Below are 19,451 nucleotides of genomic sequence, written 5' to 3' on the forward strand. Positions count from 1 at the left end.
CAAAAAAAAAAGACAAGCTATCCTTGTGGTTACTGGGTTTTTAACTGATAAATGTCTATTAAGGGTTTTTTTTAAATCATTCCGCCCAAAGGTACAGGAGTCTGTCCTTTATACTTAGTGACCCTAGGTGACCCTACTTCATGTGAATTAGGGTATCTAAAATGTATATACATTTTACATACTGTGTGTGTATGTATGTATGTATGTATGTATGTGTGTGTGTGTATATATATATTTGCCCCGGTGGCAAAGTGTGTTAAAGCACTGAGTTGCTGAACTTGCAGACCGAAACGTCCCAGGTTCAAATCCCGGGAGCGGAGTGAGCGCCCGCTGTTAGCTCCATCTTCTGCCAACCTAGCAGTTCGAAAACATACAAATGTGAGTAGATTAATAGGTACCGCTCTGTTGGGAAGGTAACGGTGCTCCATGCAGTCATGCTGGCCACATGACCTTGGAGGTGTCTATGGACAATGCCGGCTCTTCGGCTTAGAAATGGAAATGAGCACCAACCCCCAGGTTCAGACATGACTGGACTTAACATCAGGGGAAAACCTTTACATACATACATACATATATATATATATATATATATATATATATATATATATATATGAGATTATATATAGGATAGTGATGGCCCAAATACCCTAAAGCAGTGGTTCTCAACCTGTGAGTCCCCAAGTGTTTTGACCTACAACTCCCAGAAATCCCAGCCAGTTTACCAGCTGTTAGGATTTCTGGGAGTTGAAGGCCAAAACATCTGGGGACCCATAGCTGCCAATTAGCTGTCCATCACTCCCATCTAGCATGGTCAATACTCAAGAGGTCTTGAGAACTGTAGTCTAAAGAGAAAGCATTAGCTGGGTCAATATTGCTCTTCTTCTTCTTTGGTCTCATGCAGATTTGATACCCATGGTTTAACTTACCTTTACTCCAAAAACAAATACCCCCAAATGTGCTTGTGGGCCTCCAGTGCGATTCTATGGTTTGCTTCTAGCCCATGTTTAATCAAAATACTGAATTTGCTATAATCTGTGGTTTCATGTATCCATGTGAAGTCCAGAAATTTATCCTCTGCAGATACAGAGGCCATACTGTATAGGCAGGGATTACAAATCTATGGCTACAACAGTATGGAGGTCACCAATGAATACTAGCAGATCTCATTGTTGAAGTCATAATTCATGTTAAGCTATGGGACAAGCCTTTTGCAGCCTTCTGATTACTTCCCATGAAGCATGGGATGGCAATGGGCTTTCCAGTTGCTGTTCTACAATTTGCAGGCTTTGGAAGAGAATATAAACTCCTCTAAGTATCCCCCCAATGGGCATATGAACATATCCAGGAAATGTACATGTACATAGGTCCCTAACAGAATGTCAGCCCGTATGTTAAGTAGGATAATATTTTTACTACTCTAACCAAAATGGAACAATAAGCATGCTTTTTCACCTTTGGGTTGAAGGAAGTTTGCTCACTCTTTTCGAACACAATATACAGGCAGTGTTGTTGATTGGGATTTAGGAAATCCAGATTCTAACCCTAAAACATAAACATTCCCTGTATGAGCTTGGGCTCAATTAACTCTTTCTCAACCTGACCAACTTAACAGGGCTGTGGTTGGGGTAGAAAGAACAGCTTCCTTACTGTAGGTACAAACCTAAGAAATATTGAGTTTTAGTTGGCCTAGTAAAGGTATTGGCCTGCTGTGGGTTGGCCAAAACAAGCTATCTTTGCTATTTATAGAGCTTGATCCTAAATGAAAAGTGACATTGTTTTATTATAAGGTGTAAAATCAATGTTTTAAAACCAGCTTCCTTGCTGTGAGGATTTAAAAGGGATTAGTGGAATACTCTGAGACCAAGTTGTTCTAACCTTTCTTCACTTTTTAAAGGAATTTTCCACCTTCAAATTAATCCAGTTACAGCTATTGACTTCTGGTTGTTTTCTAATGTAGCTTTTCTTAAGGTGACAAGGTTTGCTGGGATGGGGGTTCTGCCAAAATCAAGGTTTTTGTGGCTTGGCAGAACTGTATCTGCTCAGTATGATCATTGATAGATATTCTGTCCTAGTGAGCATTTCTAGTGGAGCTGCAAAATTTATGGAGATTCGGCAGAATGTTCCTGCTATTTTAGTAGCATTGTTAACAACTGAGGTGCTGTTATTCATATTTCTACTACTATGTCTGCCAGCTAATCATTCCTTTCATGGCATTTTTCCTGTTAATAGACTGGGAAAATTAAACATTTCATAAATTTGAGGTTCATAACTATGGGATATGCTTCTGGTCGCAGGTGATCTACATTTTTGAATGAGACATTTCAAAAGCTTGAAGGGTGCCACACAGATTCCTTACTGATAGATCTTAAGATTTGGCCTTAGAAAGCCCTCATTTCTGTGTATATCCACTGTGAATGAAACTAATGTTACAAAGACGAATGTTCCTCAGCACTTAGTCCAATGGCTGGAAAGAGCAGTAATGTAATACATAAAACCTCTTGAGAAAATACAGTGGATGGGAGAAGTTAGGTCTGTATAAAATGTATGGCTCTTTTCTGCCAAGATGGAGACTCAGAAATCAGAAAAAAATATAGTCTAAAGTGGGAATAGTAGGTAAAGGTAAAGGTTTTCCCCTGACATTAAGTCTAGTCATGTCCAACTCTGGGGACTGGTGCTCACCTCCATTTCTAAGCCGAAGGGCCAGCGTCGTCCGTAGACACCTCCTAGGTCATGTGGCCAGCATGACTGCATGGAGCGCTGTTACCTTCCTGCCAGAGCGGTTCCTATTGATCTACTCACATTTGTATGTTTTTGAACTGCTAGGTTGGCAAAGGCTGGGGCTAACAACAGGAGCTCACTTTGCTCCCCGGATTCGAACTGCCTACCTTTTGGTCAGCAAGTTCAGCAGCTCAGCGGTTTAACCCACTGCACCACTGGGGGCTCCTAGTGAGAATAGTACCAGGAGTTAAATGTGAATCACAATGTAGCTCTTTTGAGTATTTTTGAAAGCATGAAGTAGGGGTCATGCTATGGTAAAGACATATACCATGTATGCTTATCCACTGGGGTTTGCTTCCAAGATTCTCTGTACCTACCAAAATCCATGAATGCTCAAATTCATGTAAATTCAAGTAAAATGGCATCCCATATAAAAATGGTGAACAACTTGAGACAACTGCGGGAGAGAGCCCGAAGATGTGTGAAATGGTAGGATGTTATAGTAAGGTATACCTACACACAACAAAATCTGTATTTCTTACAAATGAGTTTATTTGCATTTTTACTGGAGCACAGAGTCTAAATACAGCAGTGACTTTTCTTCAGTACAACAGTAGAATGGCCAGTGCAAAATATGCATTTAAAAAAAATCTTCATATATATATAAACAACAAAGTCTGGCAGTATTACACACAACTCCTATGTTTGGCCTCACCTTCCATTCATCCTTCATTTGAGTCAGAATTTAAGTGGCTGTTACATTATAGAGGTGAACTCCCACAGCCCTTTTGAAAGACAGAAAACCCCCATCCCAATCAACTAAACTTTTTTAAAAAGGAGAGTTTAAGAGACCCCTATAAGAAAAAACCCCTAAACACACACACACAGAATATACATTTGACATACACAAACAAGTAAGGCACGAATTTAAAGTTGCTGTTCCTGAGACACAAGCGTAGTGAATTACATCCCACCATTCTTTTCTGTACATAGTGAAGACTTTACCCATTTTCTCCTAGACTACACCGAGAATGAAGCAGAATGCATATGTCTTAAATCCTTCACCTGATCAGCTTCCGACATCTTCTTTTGGAGGACAGAAAGAATAATTCAGGTTCACCAGCTGGGAGGTCCAGATTAGCCAGAACAATATGTTTCAATACGGATAAAGAAGCTGAAGCATTTGTTGAGATACGAAGCTATTTTTCAGAAAGGACCTTCATTTTTTTTAAAAAAAAAAATCTGCTATAAAAACTGTAATAATTCAATTTGTAAGGATGATTGTTACAAAGAGTACAGTATTCATGCGTCTGTGAAAATGCAAGCAGTTACAAATGTGCTAAATGTAATTTTGAACCATTCATTATATTCTTCAGTGATATCTGTATCCAATTTCAACTGTACAAGGTATGTATGATTTAAATGTTCTTCCTCACTTCTGAGAGACAGATGAAGGCAAGTAGAAACAGATCAAAGCTGCAGCCTAAAGAGCCACATGCATTTTTGCGCATGAGGACCTGGCCATCTCTACAGATGTCAAAGTTTGGACTCCAAGGCAGCAGTATAGAGTCTGTCAACCCAACTGTTGGGAATGGGCAACCTGTTGGGCATTGTGTGCCCAGCTTCTAATCCAGTGAATGGCACTGTAGTTAAAACCCCATGCACTGGAGGCGGGTACCCAGGCACAAGAGGATTGTGTGTATTTCTTTATATGCACAGTTCTTGATCTGCCGGAGAGTGTCTGCGTAGAAGCCTGCTTCTGCACTCCTTGGACCAAGGTGCAAGTGTCCAGCTCATATACATGTCAATGCATGCTATGCATTGCGTCTGTCCAGTTTTACATTATTTTCAACACAACTAAAAACAAACAACACAAAGACTCCATTAATGTCTGCCCAATGGCAGAACCAGAGGTTACAAGAGTTATATCAAGGCACTCAAGCTTAGCAAAACAGACTTCATTTTACCACAGATATCTGCTTTTGAGCTTCTGAGCAGGAAAAAGAAATTCACGTTTAGTTCAGGCATTACTGTTCTTTAGGGAGAGGGGTTTTGGGTAAGATAAAATTCTACATAGAATTAGTGGGTTAGAGAATGGATGAAGACTATTTGAACATCCAACCAAATGAAAAACAGAGAGCACTGATTCCAAACATTTTGGCTGACAAGCTGGAATGTGTCCAGAGGAGGGCAACTAAAATGATCAAAGGTCTGGAGAACAAGCCCTATGAGGAGAGGCTTAAAGAACTGGGCATGTTTAGCCTGCAGAAGAGAAGCCTGAGAGGAGACATGATAGCCATGTACAAATATGTGAGGGGAAGTCATAGGGAGGAGGGAGCAAGCTTGTTTTCTGCTGCCCTGCAGACTAGGACACGGAACAATGGCTTCAAACTACAGGAAAGGAGATTCCACCTGAACATCAGGAAGAACTTTCTCACTGTGAGAGCTGTTCGGCAGTGGAACTCTCTCCCCCAGACTGTGGTGGAGGCTCCTTCTTTGGAAGCTTTTAAACAGAGGCTGGATGGCCATCTGTCGGGGGTGCTTTGAATGCGATTTCCTGCTTCTTGGCAAGGGGTTGGACTGGATGGCCCATGAGGTCTCTTCCAACTCTACTATTCTATGATTCTATGGTTCCAAGTCCAGGCTTTGCTCTCCAGACCACTGAGTGCATGATTGCAAACAGAAGCATGTTAACACCCCCATCCCACTTTTAAGTGTTTTTATGACAATCCATATGATAGAAATGGCAAATTGGAGTCACAGCAATGTTGAAAAGCAACTTCTAAAATTATATTACTTCTTGCTTTCAGACTGGGACCATTGGTGTTTCTCCATCTTTCCTATATGTCAAGCCCCAGCCTTCTGTTTGCAGGACCTGAGAACAATAGTTGATGGCTGGAGCTCCTGGAGGTCTCCCATTCAAAGGGCATTCATAAGTCAAAGCTGACTTGATGGCAACTAACAACAACAGCACAAACATCTGTAAAATGGAACACATGATAGCTGAAAAGGGATACTGAGGTATTTTAGAAAAGGGAGAGCTGCTCGAAGAGTGACAAGAATAAAAACTGGGTTGATGTGAGTTTTCCAGGCTGTATGGCCAAGTTCCAGAAACATTCTTTCCAGAGGATGCCTGCCATAGATGTGGGTGAAACGTCCAGAGGGAATGCTTTTGGAACATGGCCATACAGCCTGGAAAACTCAAAAACAACTCAGTGATTCTGGCCATGAAAGTCTTCGACAACACAAGAAATCAAGAATTGGTAGCACAGTCATGGTAGATATTCAAGGCACAGGGATACTGTTTCCTGATCAAATCTGTTAATTTTTCTGCCATAAAAGCGAATATAAGTAATTCACATCTACAGTAGTAACCAGTTTTCCCTGGAGGAAAGGTAACAGACACACACCAAATCTATTATCTTCCTAAGTCGTATCTTTTGCTCTGTTCCATGGAACAACTCAACTGCAACTAGAGATGCATCTAGGACAGTGGTTCTCAACCTGTGGGTAAACTGGTAAACTGGTGGGATTTCTGGGAGTTGTAGGCCAAAACACCTGGGGACCCACAGGTTGAGAACCACTGCTCTAGGAGGAAATAATTGTCCATTCTCAGCAACCATAGCCAGCCCTTTCTTTTGCATATACAGCAAAATGGGAGCTGTTGAATTGTATTGAGGAGAACAAAAGCTACAGTCAGGGGCACATAGCAGACGAATCCATTTTAACCTATTTTTTAGTCCTAAGGTGTGGGAAAAAAATTGTTTTCACGAAGAAACAGGGATATTTGTCTATTTTTTTCCCCAAAAAGGCATACTATTTTGAATAAAGACACAAAGTGACCTACAACTAAGTTGTCCTAAAAGGAAAAACAAGAAGAAGAAAGTTTGGGAAAGGAAAAGCCAGGGGGAGGAAAACGAAAGGAGATTGATGAATTATTTCAAACGTTTTCTAGTCTTCACCATTCTGAAATTCGCACACTTTAAATTTTCTGTTTAGGGCATTCAGTTAAAAGGAGCATTTTATTCAAATGTATTTTCCATCTTTCCAGTCTGAACTGCAGAGATGTGGGTGAGGCATCATAGTCTAGAGCTGTTTATAGTCCCATGATACAGAGAGGCAGGTCATTTCAGAATGATATGGTAGCCATCGTTACTTTCAGCTGCAAGACAATTTTGAAAAAAGAAAACATTTGTCAGTATTTAACCGCCCTGCCCAAGATGACTAAAATCTATTTCAGTCTGTACTTTCCTTAGACAGATTGCATAACAGGATATGAAAAATTCTCATGCTTTCATATATCTGAAGGATATCAAGAGTAAGCTTGCAGAGCATTTTCAGATTTACTGAAATGATGGGGGAAACTAGATTGGTAAATTGAGGGGGGAAAGAGAGACTATAATACCCAAATAGAAATTAGTAAACCTAGATTTACACTTGCAGTATGAAAGGATATTACAATATTCTTTGACTGTTTACACAATGGGGATTCACATGTTTGACAAAGACTGATAAAATACTGAGTAATATAAATGATGTGTGTTTGTGTGTGCTTGCATGGATACAGAAGATTGAATGACCTAGGACTTCCAAACCCTGCAACATAATGAATTCTGAGAATTGCAATCCAACAAACAATAAGGTAGAGCACATACTTGGTATGCAGAAGCCCCCAACTGCACTTTCTGGCATCTACAGAAGCAGTGGTTCTCAACCTGTAGGTCTCCAGATATTTTGGCCTTCAAATCCCAGAAATCCTAATAGCTGGTAAACTGGCTGGAATTTCTGGGAGTTGTAGGCCAAAACACCAGAGGACCCACAGGTTGAGAACCACTGTCCTGGAGGAATCTGACTTGAAACCCTAGGAATGGTGCCAATCATGTTAGCAATAGAGATGGGATAGATCAGTGGTTCCCATCCTTTGATCCTCCAAGTGTTCTGGACTTCAGCTTCAGCAATTTCTAACAGCTGTTAAGCTGGCTGGGATTTCTGGGAGTTGAAGTAAACATCTGGAGGACCAAAGGTTGGGAACCACTGAGATAGATCAATGGTCTCATTCACTATAAGATAGCCTTTCTGCATCTGTAAAGTACCAGGTTGAGAAAATGTCTTTGGGTGGAGAAGATACTATACAGTAGAGTCTCACTTATCCAAGCTAAACGGGCTGGCAAAAGCTTGGATAAGCGAATATCTTGGATAATAAGGAGGGATTAAGGAAAAGCCTATTAAACATCAAATTAGGTTATGATTTTACAAATTAAGCACCAAAACATTATGTTATACAACAAATTTGACAGAAAAAGTAGTTCAATACACAGTACTGTTATGTTGTAATTACTGCATTTACTAATTTAGCCCCAAAATATCACAATATATTGAAAACATTGACTACAAAAATGGCTTGGATTAACCAGAGGCTTGGATAAGTGAGACTCTACTGTACGTGTAATTGGATACTGCAATGCAGTTCTTCTTCTTGGCTTTTTGTTGGACTGACACTAAATTGGAGAGCTCTTTACAATGCAGAGGGGAAATACTGTAAGCTGAATTTTGATCTTTGTATTCTAGATAAATGAGATGCCATGTAAAAATTATAGGAAAGATATATGCAAACATACCTTTTAATGTAGAGATGACAAAGCAGCATTCATCTTGAAAGTTTTGAACCATCTGTATAAAGACACAAATTGAAGAGTGAATTTTTGCTTGAATAATTACAATGCTTCATTTGTCTAATGTAGCTCACCAGGAGCTACATGCAAAAAAGTATATAACAACATGGCCTAAATACTATAGGGCAACAGGTTCTGTTTGAGTATGGAAGCCAATCAGGGTCAGCTCTGTTTTGTACTTGGACAGGAGACCATCCACAAATACCAGGTGATATAAAACTTTATTTCAAAGTAAGGAACTGGAAAAACTATTCCTGAATATTCTTCACCTAAGAAAACCCTATGAAACACATTCATGCATAAGAAAAGGATAGTGTTTTGGTTGTCGAAGGCTTTCATGGCAGGAATCACAGGGTTGCTGTGGGTTTTCCCAGGCTGTATGGCCATGTTCCAAAAGCATTATCTCCTGACGTTTTGCCCACATCTATTGCAGGCATCCTCAGAGGTTGTGAGGTCTGACACAATTTCATGTGATAAATTTCTTATACATACATCCACTGACTGAGTTTGTGTATGTTTGTTTTAGACATTAAAATTAAAGAGAAAGATCAATCATAATAAATATTCCAATTTCTGGTAATGTTTACTGCTGAATTTTGCTACAGAACAGATATATTTCAGAAAAAGTGGCAAGTCACAAAGAGTTACATACATAAGAAAAGCAGCTATTTAGTATATCACAGTAATTTCTTCAAGCCTCAAGAGTTGTAGAGAGCACAAAAAATGCTCCCTGTCATTGCCTTCCTTCTTCATAACAGCGGTTTTAAGCATTTCAAGCTTGACTTCCCCACCCATTTCCACATAGAGAAATATCCACTGGAATTGAGGTCAATTTTCCCACCTTGCACATATGTAGAGAGAGAGAGGGAGGGAGGGAGGGAGAGAGTACAGGCAAGCACATGTCTAATGATGCATAAAGAACATCCATTTGGTCCCTCTTGTTTGCATCACTTTTGCTGCCTTGCTACTAGGACACAAAAATTAGGCAGTCTTTGTTGTTAATCAGTAACCTAAGCATTAAATGAAGGGGCCTCCTTGCATCAATGCTGGCTGAGTCCATTCCCCTTTTCCAGCACTTGATGGCTATTTAAATGCTGAAAGTTTCGGATTCATTGGGGTAAAAGAGTAGAGTGACTTTCACTTATAGCCTCAGTAGCACACCCACACATGCTTTAACCTTTCTCCAGAGGTCGTATGAAATAAATTAAATGACTCCATAAGAAAAGGTTGGAAATTCAAGGCATAAAAATATGGAACATGTGAACATATAAAATAAGATATTTTTGGGGGATATGGTTGGAATGAAGCAAGGACCCAACAGAAAAGTCTTCTTCGAAGAAAATACATGGATTATGGGGGTTCAGAAAAATGAATATCTGTCAAAATATGACATCCCTAAAATGTTCCTATCACAGGGTTTTCTTAGCAAGATTTGTCATTTCCCTTCTCTAAAGCTGAGAAGGACAGACTCATCCAACGTCACCCAGCAGGGACTTAAAACATTGGTCTCCAGAGTCATAGCCCAACACTTTTCTTTTCCGTGTCAGGAGCAACCAGAGTTGCTTCTGGAGTGAGAATTGGCCGTCTGCAAGGACATTGCCCAGGGGACGCCGGGATGTTTTTTGATGTTTTTACCATCCTTGTGGGAGGCTTCTCTCATGTCCCCGCATGGAGCTGGAGCTGATAGAGGGAGCTCATCCGCGCTCTCCCCGGGTGGGATTCGAACCTGGCAGCCTTCAGTCAGCAACCCAACTTTCAAGTCACAAGGCTTTTATCCCCTAGGCCACCAGAGGCTCCTAGCCCAACACTAAAACCACTAGACCAGTGGTTCTCAACTTGTGGGTCACTAGATGTTTTGACCTTCAACTCCCAGAAATCCTAACAGCTGGTAAACTGGCTGGGATTTCTGGGAGTTATAGGCCAAAGACATCTGGCTTGAGAACCACTGCACTAGACCATATTGGCGTCTTATCATATACATTTCCTTGATATTTTAATTCAGAGATAGGCAGATAGCAGTCTTACATGATCTACTGCTGCTTTTTTACTAGATCCCTGAGATGTACCATCAAAAACCATATATTTAGAACAGGAAATGTTCTAAATATCCCAGCCAGTTTATCAGATGTTAGGATTTCTAGGAGTTGAAGGCCAAAAAACATCTGGGGACCCCAGGTTGAGAACCACTGATCTTGGGAAGCGAGGCAGGGTCAGTTCTGGTTATTTTTGGATGAGAGACCATCAATGTATATCTGGTGGTGTTGGCTATATCTGGGCAGAGGTTCTGCTTTGAGCTGAGACCCCACTCCAACCTCCTGCCACTTATTCCTTGGCTATGGCACCTGATAAGCTACCTGCTTCTCTCTCATTCTCACAAAGAACCACACAGGTTTGCCATTTTTCCAAGTTTTTAACCAGAGAGATTTATCATAAGACTCAAAAATCTTGAAAAAGTCACAGAACCTGTAGTGAGAGGACTCTATAAACATAATCCTGAGACAGCCATCTTGAAAGCCAAAAGCATATTCTAATGAAATTCTTACCTCGTTGCTCACTAATACATGGATGCCTGTGGGTCCCTGCCGATAGATCCTGTTTATCTGTTGTGGGGAAATACTGTACAAGTTTGCAATCTTCTCCATTAATTCCAATGTTGTCAGTTCTTCTAAGAAGATAGCATGGTATACTGCAATGACATTGGGTAAAGAGACTTTAGGATCTGAATGCATTCAAGACAAAAATCTAAGACTGACATAAATAGACCTTGTGTTTGCTTTAATATACACTGGGAATACTGGACTAGGTGATAAAAGGCACCTCACCAGAGGCTGAAGTGCACAAACCTACCCTTTCCCCCTCCCTGCAGTTGGATAATCTAAACAAGTTCAAAGAAAGTAATTTAAAACAGCTCAACATGATGAGGTAAGACCAAGAATGAATCAGGTTTATAAGCATAGATGAAACATTTGGTTAAAGCAGACATAGGTTTTTAACATTTGTGGAATTCAGGATGCTCAAGGCTTGCAAACTTAGCCAAAAGGACAAAACACTTACTACACAGGTTGCCATCTCCGTTCTCTCGTTTTTGGTGAAGATGAGACCGATTTTGTTCAGGCTCTTGACAGACATATATGGTCATCTTAGGCCTTACATTCCTACAGACAAAACAAGGTTGTGTCCTCAATACCAGCACAGTAATTCCTGTCCAATCATTGAAACCCACTAGGTGACCTCAAAAGGAAGTAAAAGCAAGTCGATCGGAACAGACATTACAAAAAAAAAAAAAAAACATGATAGGCTGCCTTAGACTCACCTTAAGTCAGAAATGACTCGAAGTCACGTAACAACAACAAAGTAGATACAGAATACCATAACCTTACATTGCAGGTAATGTACTGTATATACTCAAGTATAAGCCAACTCAAATATAAGCCAAGGCACCTAATTTTACCACAAAAATGGAAAACTTATTGACTCAAGTATAAGATGAGGGTGGAAAATGCAGCAGCTACTGGTAAATTTCAAAAATAAAAAATAAAAATAGATACCAATAAAATTACATTAATTGAAGCTAATTGTTTTTGAATATTTACATAAAACTGTAATTTAAGATAAGTAGGTTAATTTTTTTTGAATATTTACATAAAACTGCAATTTAAGATAAGACCGTCCAACTCTGATTATATTCGAGTATAAGCCAACCTGAATATAAACCAGCCAGGACCTTCACTCGAGTATAAGCCGAGGGTTTTTTTTTTTTTGAGCCCTTAAAAAGGGCTGGAAAAACTCATCTTATACTCAAGTACATATGGTATATCACTTTTCAAAGCAGAAAACCAACCAGAGCCAATTTCCAGTTCACATTCTGGTTTTTAGAAAGGCTTCTCCTGAATATAAAAAGTCTAGGAGACACCAAATCTTGGAGGAATTGGATCCATCCACTCTTCGGATTTTTTTCAACAAAAGCAATTATTTTAAGAAGAGGGCAATCGGGGGGGGGGGGGGGGAAGGGGCCTTGAAACCAGCCTATGATTGACTGCATAGATAGTGTTCCCTCACTTATCGCGGGGGTTACGTTCCAGGACATCCAGGAAATCTGCGAAGTAGGGACACTATATTTATTTTAAAATTTATACATTATTTTAGTAGTTATACACTATTTTAAGTCTTTATCAACCAACTGTGTGTTGATAAATTGCCTCCTTCTCCTCCCATTGCCGCTTGGGCTCCTTTTCTCTCCCTTCGGCTTCTCCTTTCTCCCTTCCTTAGGCTGTAAATTGTAAATTTTTATGATTTATAATATTCTTTTAGAGTTTATTGAAAAACCGCGAAACAGCGAATCCGTGAAAAGTGAACCGCAAAGCAGTGAGGGAACACTGTACCAGCAACCCATTCTGTCCGATATTGGAATGGAGAAGGATTATTTGCGAATTTCCACTAGTACAACTTGGAAGTTAAGAGCTTTAATATTATATGAGATCTCAAAAATTTGAATAAGCAATAGCTTCTACTGTCTCTGCCGCCAACAGGAACTGATACAAACCTTCCTTTAATGGCGTTAAAAAGTCGAATGCCATCAGCCGGGCCACAGATCTGAACAAAATCTTCTTTGGACATCTTCAGTAAGTCAGCACCTATGCATTTCAAGCAAAAATTGTTTTTGGGCCAAAAGTATTTTTAAGATGTCTTTTCTTTAAAAAACAACAAATTGCTTGTAAAGGTAGGGGTTACAAATTCAAATATTGTAACATTCACGCAGACAACTGAAAAGAAATTCCATTCAAATCTGCACAGGGGAGTCAGGGGAGTGGGTCCAGAAGGATGCAATCATGGCCATGAGCAAAAAAACAAATTGGTTTCAACAATATGGGTAATTTTGGCTCAATATAACTATTAGAGGCAAATAGATCAGTTTTTTATAGTCTTTATCTTCTGAACATAACTGAGAATGCAAGCTTGAGAACATGACACTGAATTAAAACCAAATTTTTAAAAAAACACAATGTGCTAAATAGCATGGGAGATCAAACATCCCATTCAAATAAAGGTATTTTTGACATTTTTTGGGTTTGGATTGGGTCAGTGTCCTTCAAATATGCAAAGGGCACCTGTACAAGAGAGGGACCACTCACAGTTTCTAAGGGGTTTGAAAACCTATACAAAAACTTAGAATAATATGATATCATTGTGGGGATAGTCCATGATCCCATTTTCTACTTTTCACACCACGAATGAGTGCTTGAAGGGGATTTTTCTCACAAAAACACAACCTTGAAGGAAAATTCACTTTGTGAAATTGAAATAGAGTTGCTTCATAACAAAACCATTTATTTATATGTGAATTATTCAAGTAATAGGTTTATCCCTGCCCCACTACCATGTACAGACACATGATTCCCACATTAAACACACATACCTGAGAAACTTGAAAAGAGTCTACAGAACTGAGAAAACCTATTTCGATGAAGCCACTGCTGAGCATCTTGAATAGAAGCAGAGGGGAGGAGATGCTACATTGCAAAAAGAATAAGAGGGTCTTGAAATGAACTGTTCACCAGTGTCCTAAAAAAAGAAAAGCACCACATTAACATGATCTCAAATACTTACGTCATTGCTGGGAGGTAGGAGCTCCACCTGTTCAGTTGGAGAATTGTTGCTAAAATTGTACAGAATTGGGAAAGAAAAAAGGATTTTTAAGTCTCTTATTAGTCATGTTGGCCAACCCCACCCACCCATGGTCCAATTTGGTCTGAGGTCTAACTCTAGTTTTCTCTTCTAAGAGGTTGTTCTTTTAATCTCAAATAACAGGCCTGAAATAAAAATCTTTTTTCAATACTGTAGTTTTTAAAATGTGTTTTGAAAGGCAGAATAAAAACCTTGTCCGTATGGATAACGCTAACAATGGCCTTGCTTTCTGATGTTTCAATGGACCCAAATTTTGTTTCATACACAACATTATTTAAAATATTAGCTATAAAACTACCTTCAGGCGATGTGTATAAGGTATATATGAAACATAAATAACATTAGTGTTTACAATTGGGGGGCCCTTTACAAAATGTATATATACACATACAAGTATTCCAAAATGTGGAGAAATCCAAAATCTAAAACATTTCTGGGCCCATGCATTTTGAGTAAGGGGTATGAAACCTGCACCCCCACACAGTTCTTTCACAAATTCTATTGCCAAATTCAATGCTAACTTCATTCAGTCACATCTTACAACATAGTAATGTCAAAGCGAGTTCTGGAAAGAATTGTATGTGATGGAGCAAATATGAGGTCATTTCTGGATGTAGAACACCAAATTCCTACAGTCAGGCCACAAATGGGTATATCTACATCAGTGGTTCTCAACCTGTGGGTCTCCAGGTGTTTTGGCCTACAACTCCCATAAGTCTCAGCCAGTTTACCAGCTGTTAGGATTTCTGGGAGTTGAAGGCCAAAACATCTGGGGACCCACAGGTTGAGAACCACTGGTCTAGGTCTTGCAGCCTCAGTACCTCAATGTTAAGTGTGGCCTGAATGCAAGGTTAACCTTCCTGATCTTTTAAAGGCTCATACAAAGCAGAAGACTATTGCTTTGCTGCCAGCTGAAAAGATTAAAAGTATTTATCACATACCCATCTCCAAGGCTGAAACTGTTTGGAGAGCTGTTGTAACTTGGAGACGGAGCGTTGTTCACTTGATAAGGCACATCTGGCCACGGGGAGCACTGTTTAAACAAAACCAAATTAGGAACATTGAGAAGTGTGTGTTTTGAACGGAAAAAAAATTGCAGTCTGGTTTTCTTTCAAAACCAGTTTGGATTACATCATTAAGAAGAACAAGGAACCCATAATCCGTTCTGATTCGCTCTGATCTTTCCAACCAGAAGGACATATAATTATCTGAAGCTACTCGGACATTAAGAAGCAAGGAATTAAATTAAAACTCTTCATCCATGACACAAAAATATATCAATGTAAATAATGTAGTAACATTTTTGGACGTCAATAAATGAAATAGCACTCAGGAGGCAGCTCAGTGAAAAAAACCAGCAGTTTATGCAAATGCAATATGTTACAGTGCATTTTAATGTCAACTTATTTTGGACATGTAGCCACACTACTAAAGGGAGATAAGCATAGTATGGAGGTTACAGGGAAGTGGATAGAAATCATATCTGATCTCTTTCAAAATATTTTTTTTCTTATTATTCACTCCATTGCAGCAGTTTGAATTAAGGGTAAATCCACAGAATCCAGATGTCTAATACTGGCAGTAATGAGAGTGAAGGCTATACAAATAACCTGTTTAAAAGTACAGGAACATTCCACAAAATATTTCTCCTGGGTGACATCCAACATCGCACAAGCGGACTGCCACTCACAACACAACAGGAGTTCACTTCCTTCCCCCTGTAGCTCCCCTTTGCTATCCAAATCTGCCCAGAGGTTCCTCCAGCTCTACACAGGCCAGATTTGGGAGGTTCGTGCAAAGAGCTGTGAAACGGGAAGAGGGAATCCATTTAGCCAAAGGTCCCTGTTGAGCTGGGCTTCAATCTCAGTTTGAGAAAACAGAAGAAAGGCAAATCTGTGATAGTCCCTCGGATTTTCTTCTCAGCAAATACCATAGTTAGCAAATATTTAACTCTTTGTTAACAAGGACCATATGATTCCCAGCATCAAGGTGCTAAAGGTCATCCCTGTCAAATGAGGGCTAATCTGACAGCCTTTTCGAAATTGGGTCACTTTCCATGCAAAGGCTTGGCTGCCCTGACCTGTTGGGGCAGATTATATGAGGGCTGGCTAAACTATAAACAAATATTTAAAAGCTTCATGAATGAAGCAGCAAGCATGTTTCAGCTCCTCTTTAAACAAACGTGCAATTTACGGCAGGAGTGGACCACTGCAATGAGTGTGACACCATTAGGTTCATGCGAGAAAATGGCTTAATTTTGTGCTAGAAAACTGCTTAATTTTACGCCAAAACCAACACCCAGAAATGCAGTCTACTTCCAATCAAGACGTTTGGGGTCTTTTCATAGTTTCAAGCAAAGGTTTTTGGAAGGTGCAATTAACCACTTTGGCTTTTTAGGAAGGGGAATGCATTTTCCTGAAAAAGTTAAGGAGGAATATCTGAGCAGTCAGGGAGACTGGGGACACAGGTGGGAGTTAGGGGATGCACAATGGGCCATGAGCTACTCTTTTCCCACTCCTCCTTGAAATCTTGGTTTTGTGAACTTAAAAAGTGTCAAAATGCAATGAAGTCACACAAGTAGGATGATACTAGACCAGTGGTTCCCAACCTTTGGGCCTCCAGGTGTTTTGAACTTCAACTCCCAGAAATCATAGTCAGCTTACCAGCTGTTACTGTGGAAGCTGAAGTCCAAAACACCTGGAGGCCCAAAGGTTGGGAACCTCTGTACTAGACCAACCTAGCAAATTCAGAAGGAAGTTAATGTATTCATTTAACAATTTTGCACCACACAATGGCTGAACACACTCAAAAAACACAATAAAACGCACACACACAAATGTAAAATATAGCACATTAGCATAATTACAAAAAGTGAGAGGGACAGTCTAAACCAGTGATTCTCAACCTGGGGTCCCCAGATGTTTTTGGCCTCAACTCCCAGAAATTCCAGCCAGTTTACCAGCTGTTAGGATTTCTGGGAATTGAAGGCCAAAAACATATGGGGACCCACAGGTTGAGAACCACTGATCTAAACATATGCTTTAAAAGCTGGGAGAGCAAAGCAAATTATTTCTTTGATGAGAGCATTGCAGCCTATGTACCAGGCACTTGCCAACTGGGAAGCATATCAAAAGTGTCATTGAAAAAAAAATTGCTGCAGCTATCTACCACAAATCCTCTTGCCCAGGATGTGTAACCACTTTGCAGATCAGGATGCACAATGTTTTCTAAAACTACCAGTGACTATTGCTTTTATTCTTCAAATTTCAGTTTTTCATAATACGATGGAATATACCCTTAAGATCTGTAATTGGTCAATTACATGACTTAAGAGTATATTGGTTTCCAACACATGCCACATCTGGACGCCATTAAAGTTAAGACACACACCTGCACACAGAGAGTCTATCCAATTCAACATCTTCATGAATTCAACATAAAATATTTTTGTTTGGCTGAAATGTTGATGTTCACTGCCATGTTGCCGCCAGTCAATCAAAGCCAAGGTCACTGTAGTTGTGGAGCAACCGTACCTCTGTGAGGATGGTGGTATCATAGGAAGGCTGATATTTCTCCCTTTCTTGGGTAGTTTTCTTCTCCATTTTTTCTCTGTCTGTTTTCTGTTTCCTATCTGCTCCTTTAGGCTAGAAAACCACATAAAATATAGTTTAGCTTAGCCATGGATTGATGAATGGAGAGTCCAGATGTTTCTGATGGTATCTGAACAAAAGCAACATTGAAGCACAATTTAACGGATATTCTTCACCGAGAAGAAGGGTATATTCTCCATGTTTGCTACAGAGTACATGCATTCATATTTCTGTAGTGTAGGCTCCATTAACGCTAACATCAATAGCGCATCTTATTCAAGTTGAACAATGTGTTATTATTAAGCCACACTGCTTAATTTTTGTATTACATTTTTCACTGAATGATAAATAAATAGTGGTTCCAAGCTGCAAAAAGTATTATGCAGAATGTTGGTGAACTGAACTTGCAACTTATTACCTTAAACTTTTTTACATTTTTATCTATATGGATAATTATATATTCTTTATGCATAAAAGGTTCAATTGATAAAAGTAGCCATTAGTTGACCATTATATACTTTTGTTTGTTATTTCGCAATGAATAAAAGAAAAATAATATACCCAGCCAGTTTTAAGCATGCATTTTAAACTCATGTCTTGTGTTTAATCTCTGTTGTGTATATTTTAATATGTATTTTATAGAAATACATTTTGATATGTATATTTATAGAATTTTTACAAAGTTTATGTGCTTTCATTATGCTGTAACCCGCCTTGAGCCACGAGGAGAGGCGGGTAAGAAATAAAATTATATTATATTATTATTATTATTATTATTATTATTATTATTATTATTGAAATATGGATTTTTAAATAACTTGTGTCAACTGAAATTGCATTAATCCTTCCTTTTCTAATAGCTTACCATTTTTGTCATATCATCTGCCACTTTCATTCACAAATCACAAACACAAAACGCCAAAGGTAGCTGAGATCACTATTCCAAAGTATATGTTCCAAAATATAAAATTTCTGAATGTCACATTATATTCTCCTTACCTTAAATACTTTGATCTGGCAACTTGCAGAATGCAAGTGTTCTGTATATTCCCCATTCTCATTCTGTTTGAATGTGTCCATTTGTATCCGGAAAGGTACCCCCTTCTCTCCTCCATGTTTTCTTGGAGTAAATTCTGTACTTATACAGTGGACCTAGTCAAAGGAACAGTGTTTAAGATTTCAAGCAGAGAACAATTAGGATTTGGTTTTTCACAATGGAGCTAGTGGAGATTTTAAAAATGTCACCAGTCCTTTAACTATGCTTAATAAACTGGTATCAATGCAATAGATGTTCATGATTCCTCCGACTAGTCTACCATAAAGTCAATTATAGATATTGGACATATGCAAGCCCTACCCCTGAAGGCCACTTCAACATAGTAACCACCATCTTTTTTAAAATTGAAAATAGACTCTCATACTTTCTTGACATCCTCATGTTCCTTGAGCCTGGGTTGGACTTTTGTCCCTGTAGAAAAGTCAGCTCCAGAATCTAAACCACAAAAAGTGTGGGAAACATGGTCCTTGGACCTCAGAGATTGCCTTGACTGGCAGTGACAGGAGATGTAGTCCAGTACATCAGGAGAACATCAGATTGTCCTCTATAATATCATTCCATCTATGTATATTCCTATCTGTCCTTTCTAGATCTTTAATGACTGAAGAATTCAATTCTAAATTTTTATTATTTGTACTTTTTAAATAGATTTTACTGAAGGTTTATATTTACAAAAAGTAAAAAGTATGGGGTTATTAGGAGAGGGTATATGTAATTTCTTTATCGTGT

At 39.1% G+C, this 19,451-nt stretch overlaps 1 protein-coding gene across 1 annotated transcript in view; it reads right to left on the reverse strand.

Moving 5' to 3' along the window:
- Positions 1–3,248: 3,248 nt before the first annotated feature.
- The window catches only part of tfcp2l1 (transcription factor CP2 like 1), a 47,057-nt gene continuing 30,854 nt past the window's right edge, over positions 3,249–19,451 (reverse strand). The window contains exons 6-15 of the mRNA XM_003214913.4: positions 18,665–18,817; positions 17,609–17,719; positions 15,017–15,108; positions 13,998–14,046; positions 13,807–13,900; positions 12,934–13,024; positions 11,445–11,545; positions 10,934–11,076; positions 8,337–8,388; positions 3,249–6,880 (exon numbers count right to left, since the gene is read on the reverse strand). Of these exons, the coding sequence (XP_003214961.1) occupies positions 6,843–6,880; positions 8,337–8,388; positions 10,934–11,076; positions 11,445–11,545; positions 12,934–13,024; positions 13,807–13,900; positions 13,998–14,046; positions 15,017–15,108; positions 17,609–17,719; positions 18,665–18,817 (924 nt within the window). The 3' untranslated portion in view covers positions 3,249–6,842. The remainder of the gene's footprint in view (positions 6,881–8,336; positions 8,389–10,933; positions 11,077–11,444; positions 11,546–12,933; positions 13,025–13,806; positions 13,901–13,997; positions 14,047–15,016; positions 15,109–17,608; positions 17,720–18,664; positions 18,818–19,451) is intronic.

The sequence above is a fragment of the Anolis carolinensis genome, chromosome 1 (assembly GCF_035594765.1).
Source record: "Anolis carolinensis isolate JA03-04 chromosome 1, rAnoCar3.1.pri, whole genome shotgun sequence".
NCBI lineage: Eukaryota > Metazoa > Chordata > Lepidosauria > Squamata > Dactyloidae > Anolis > Anolis carolinensis.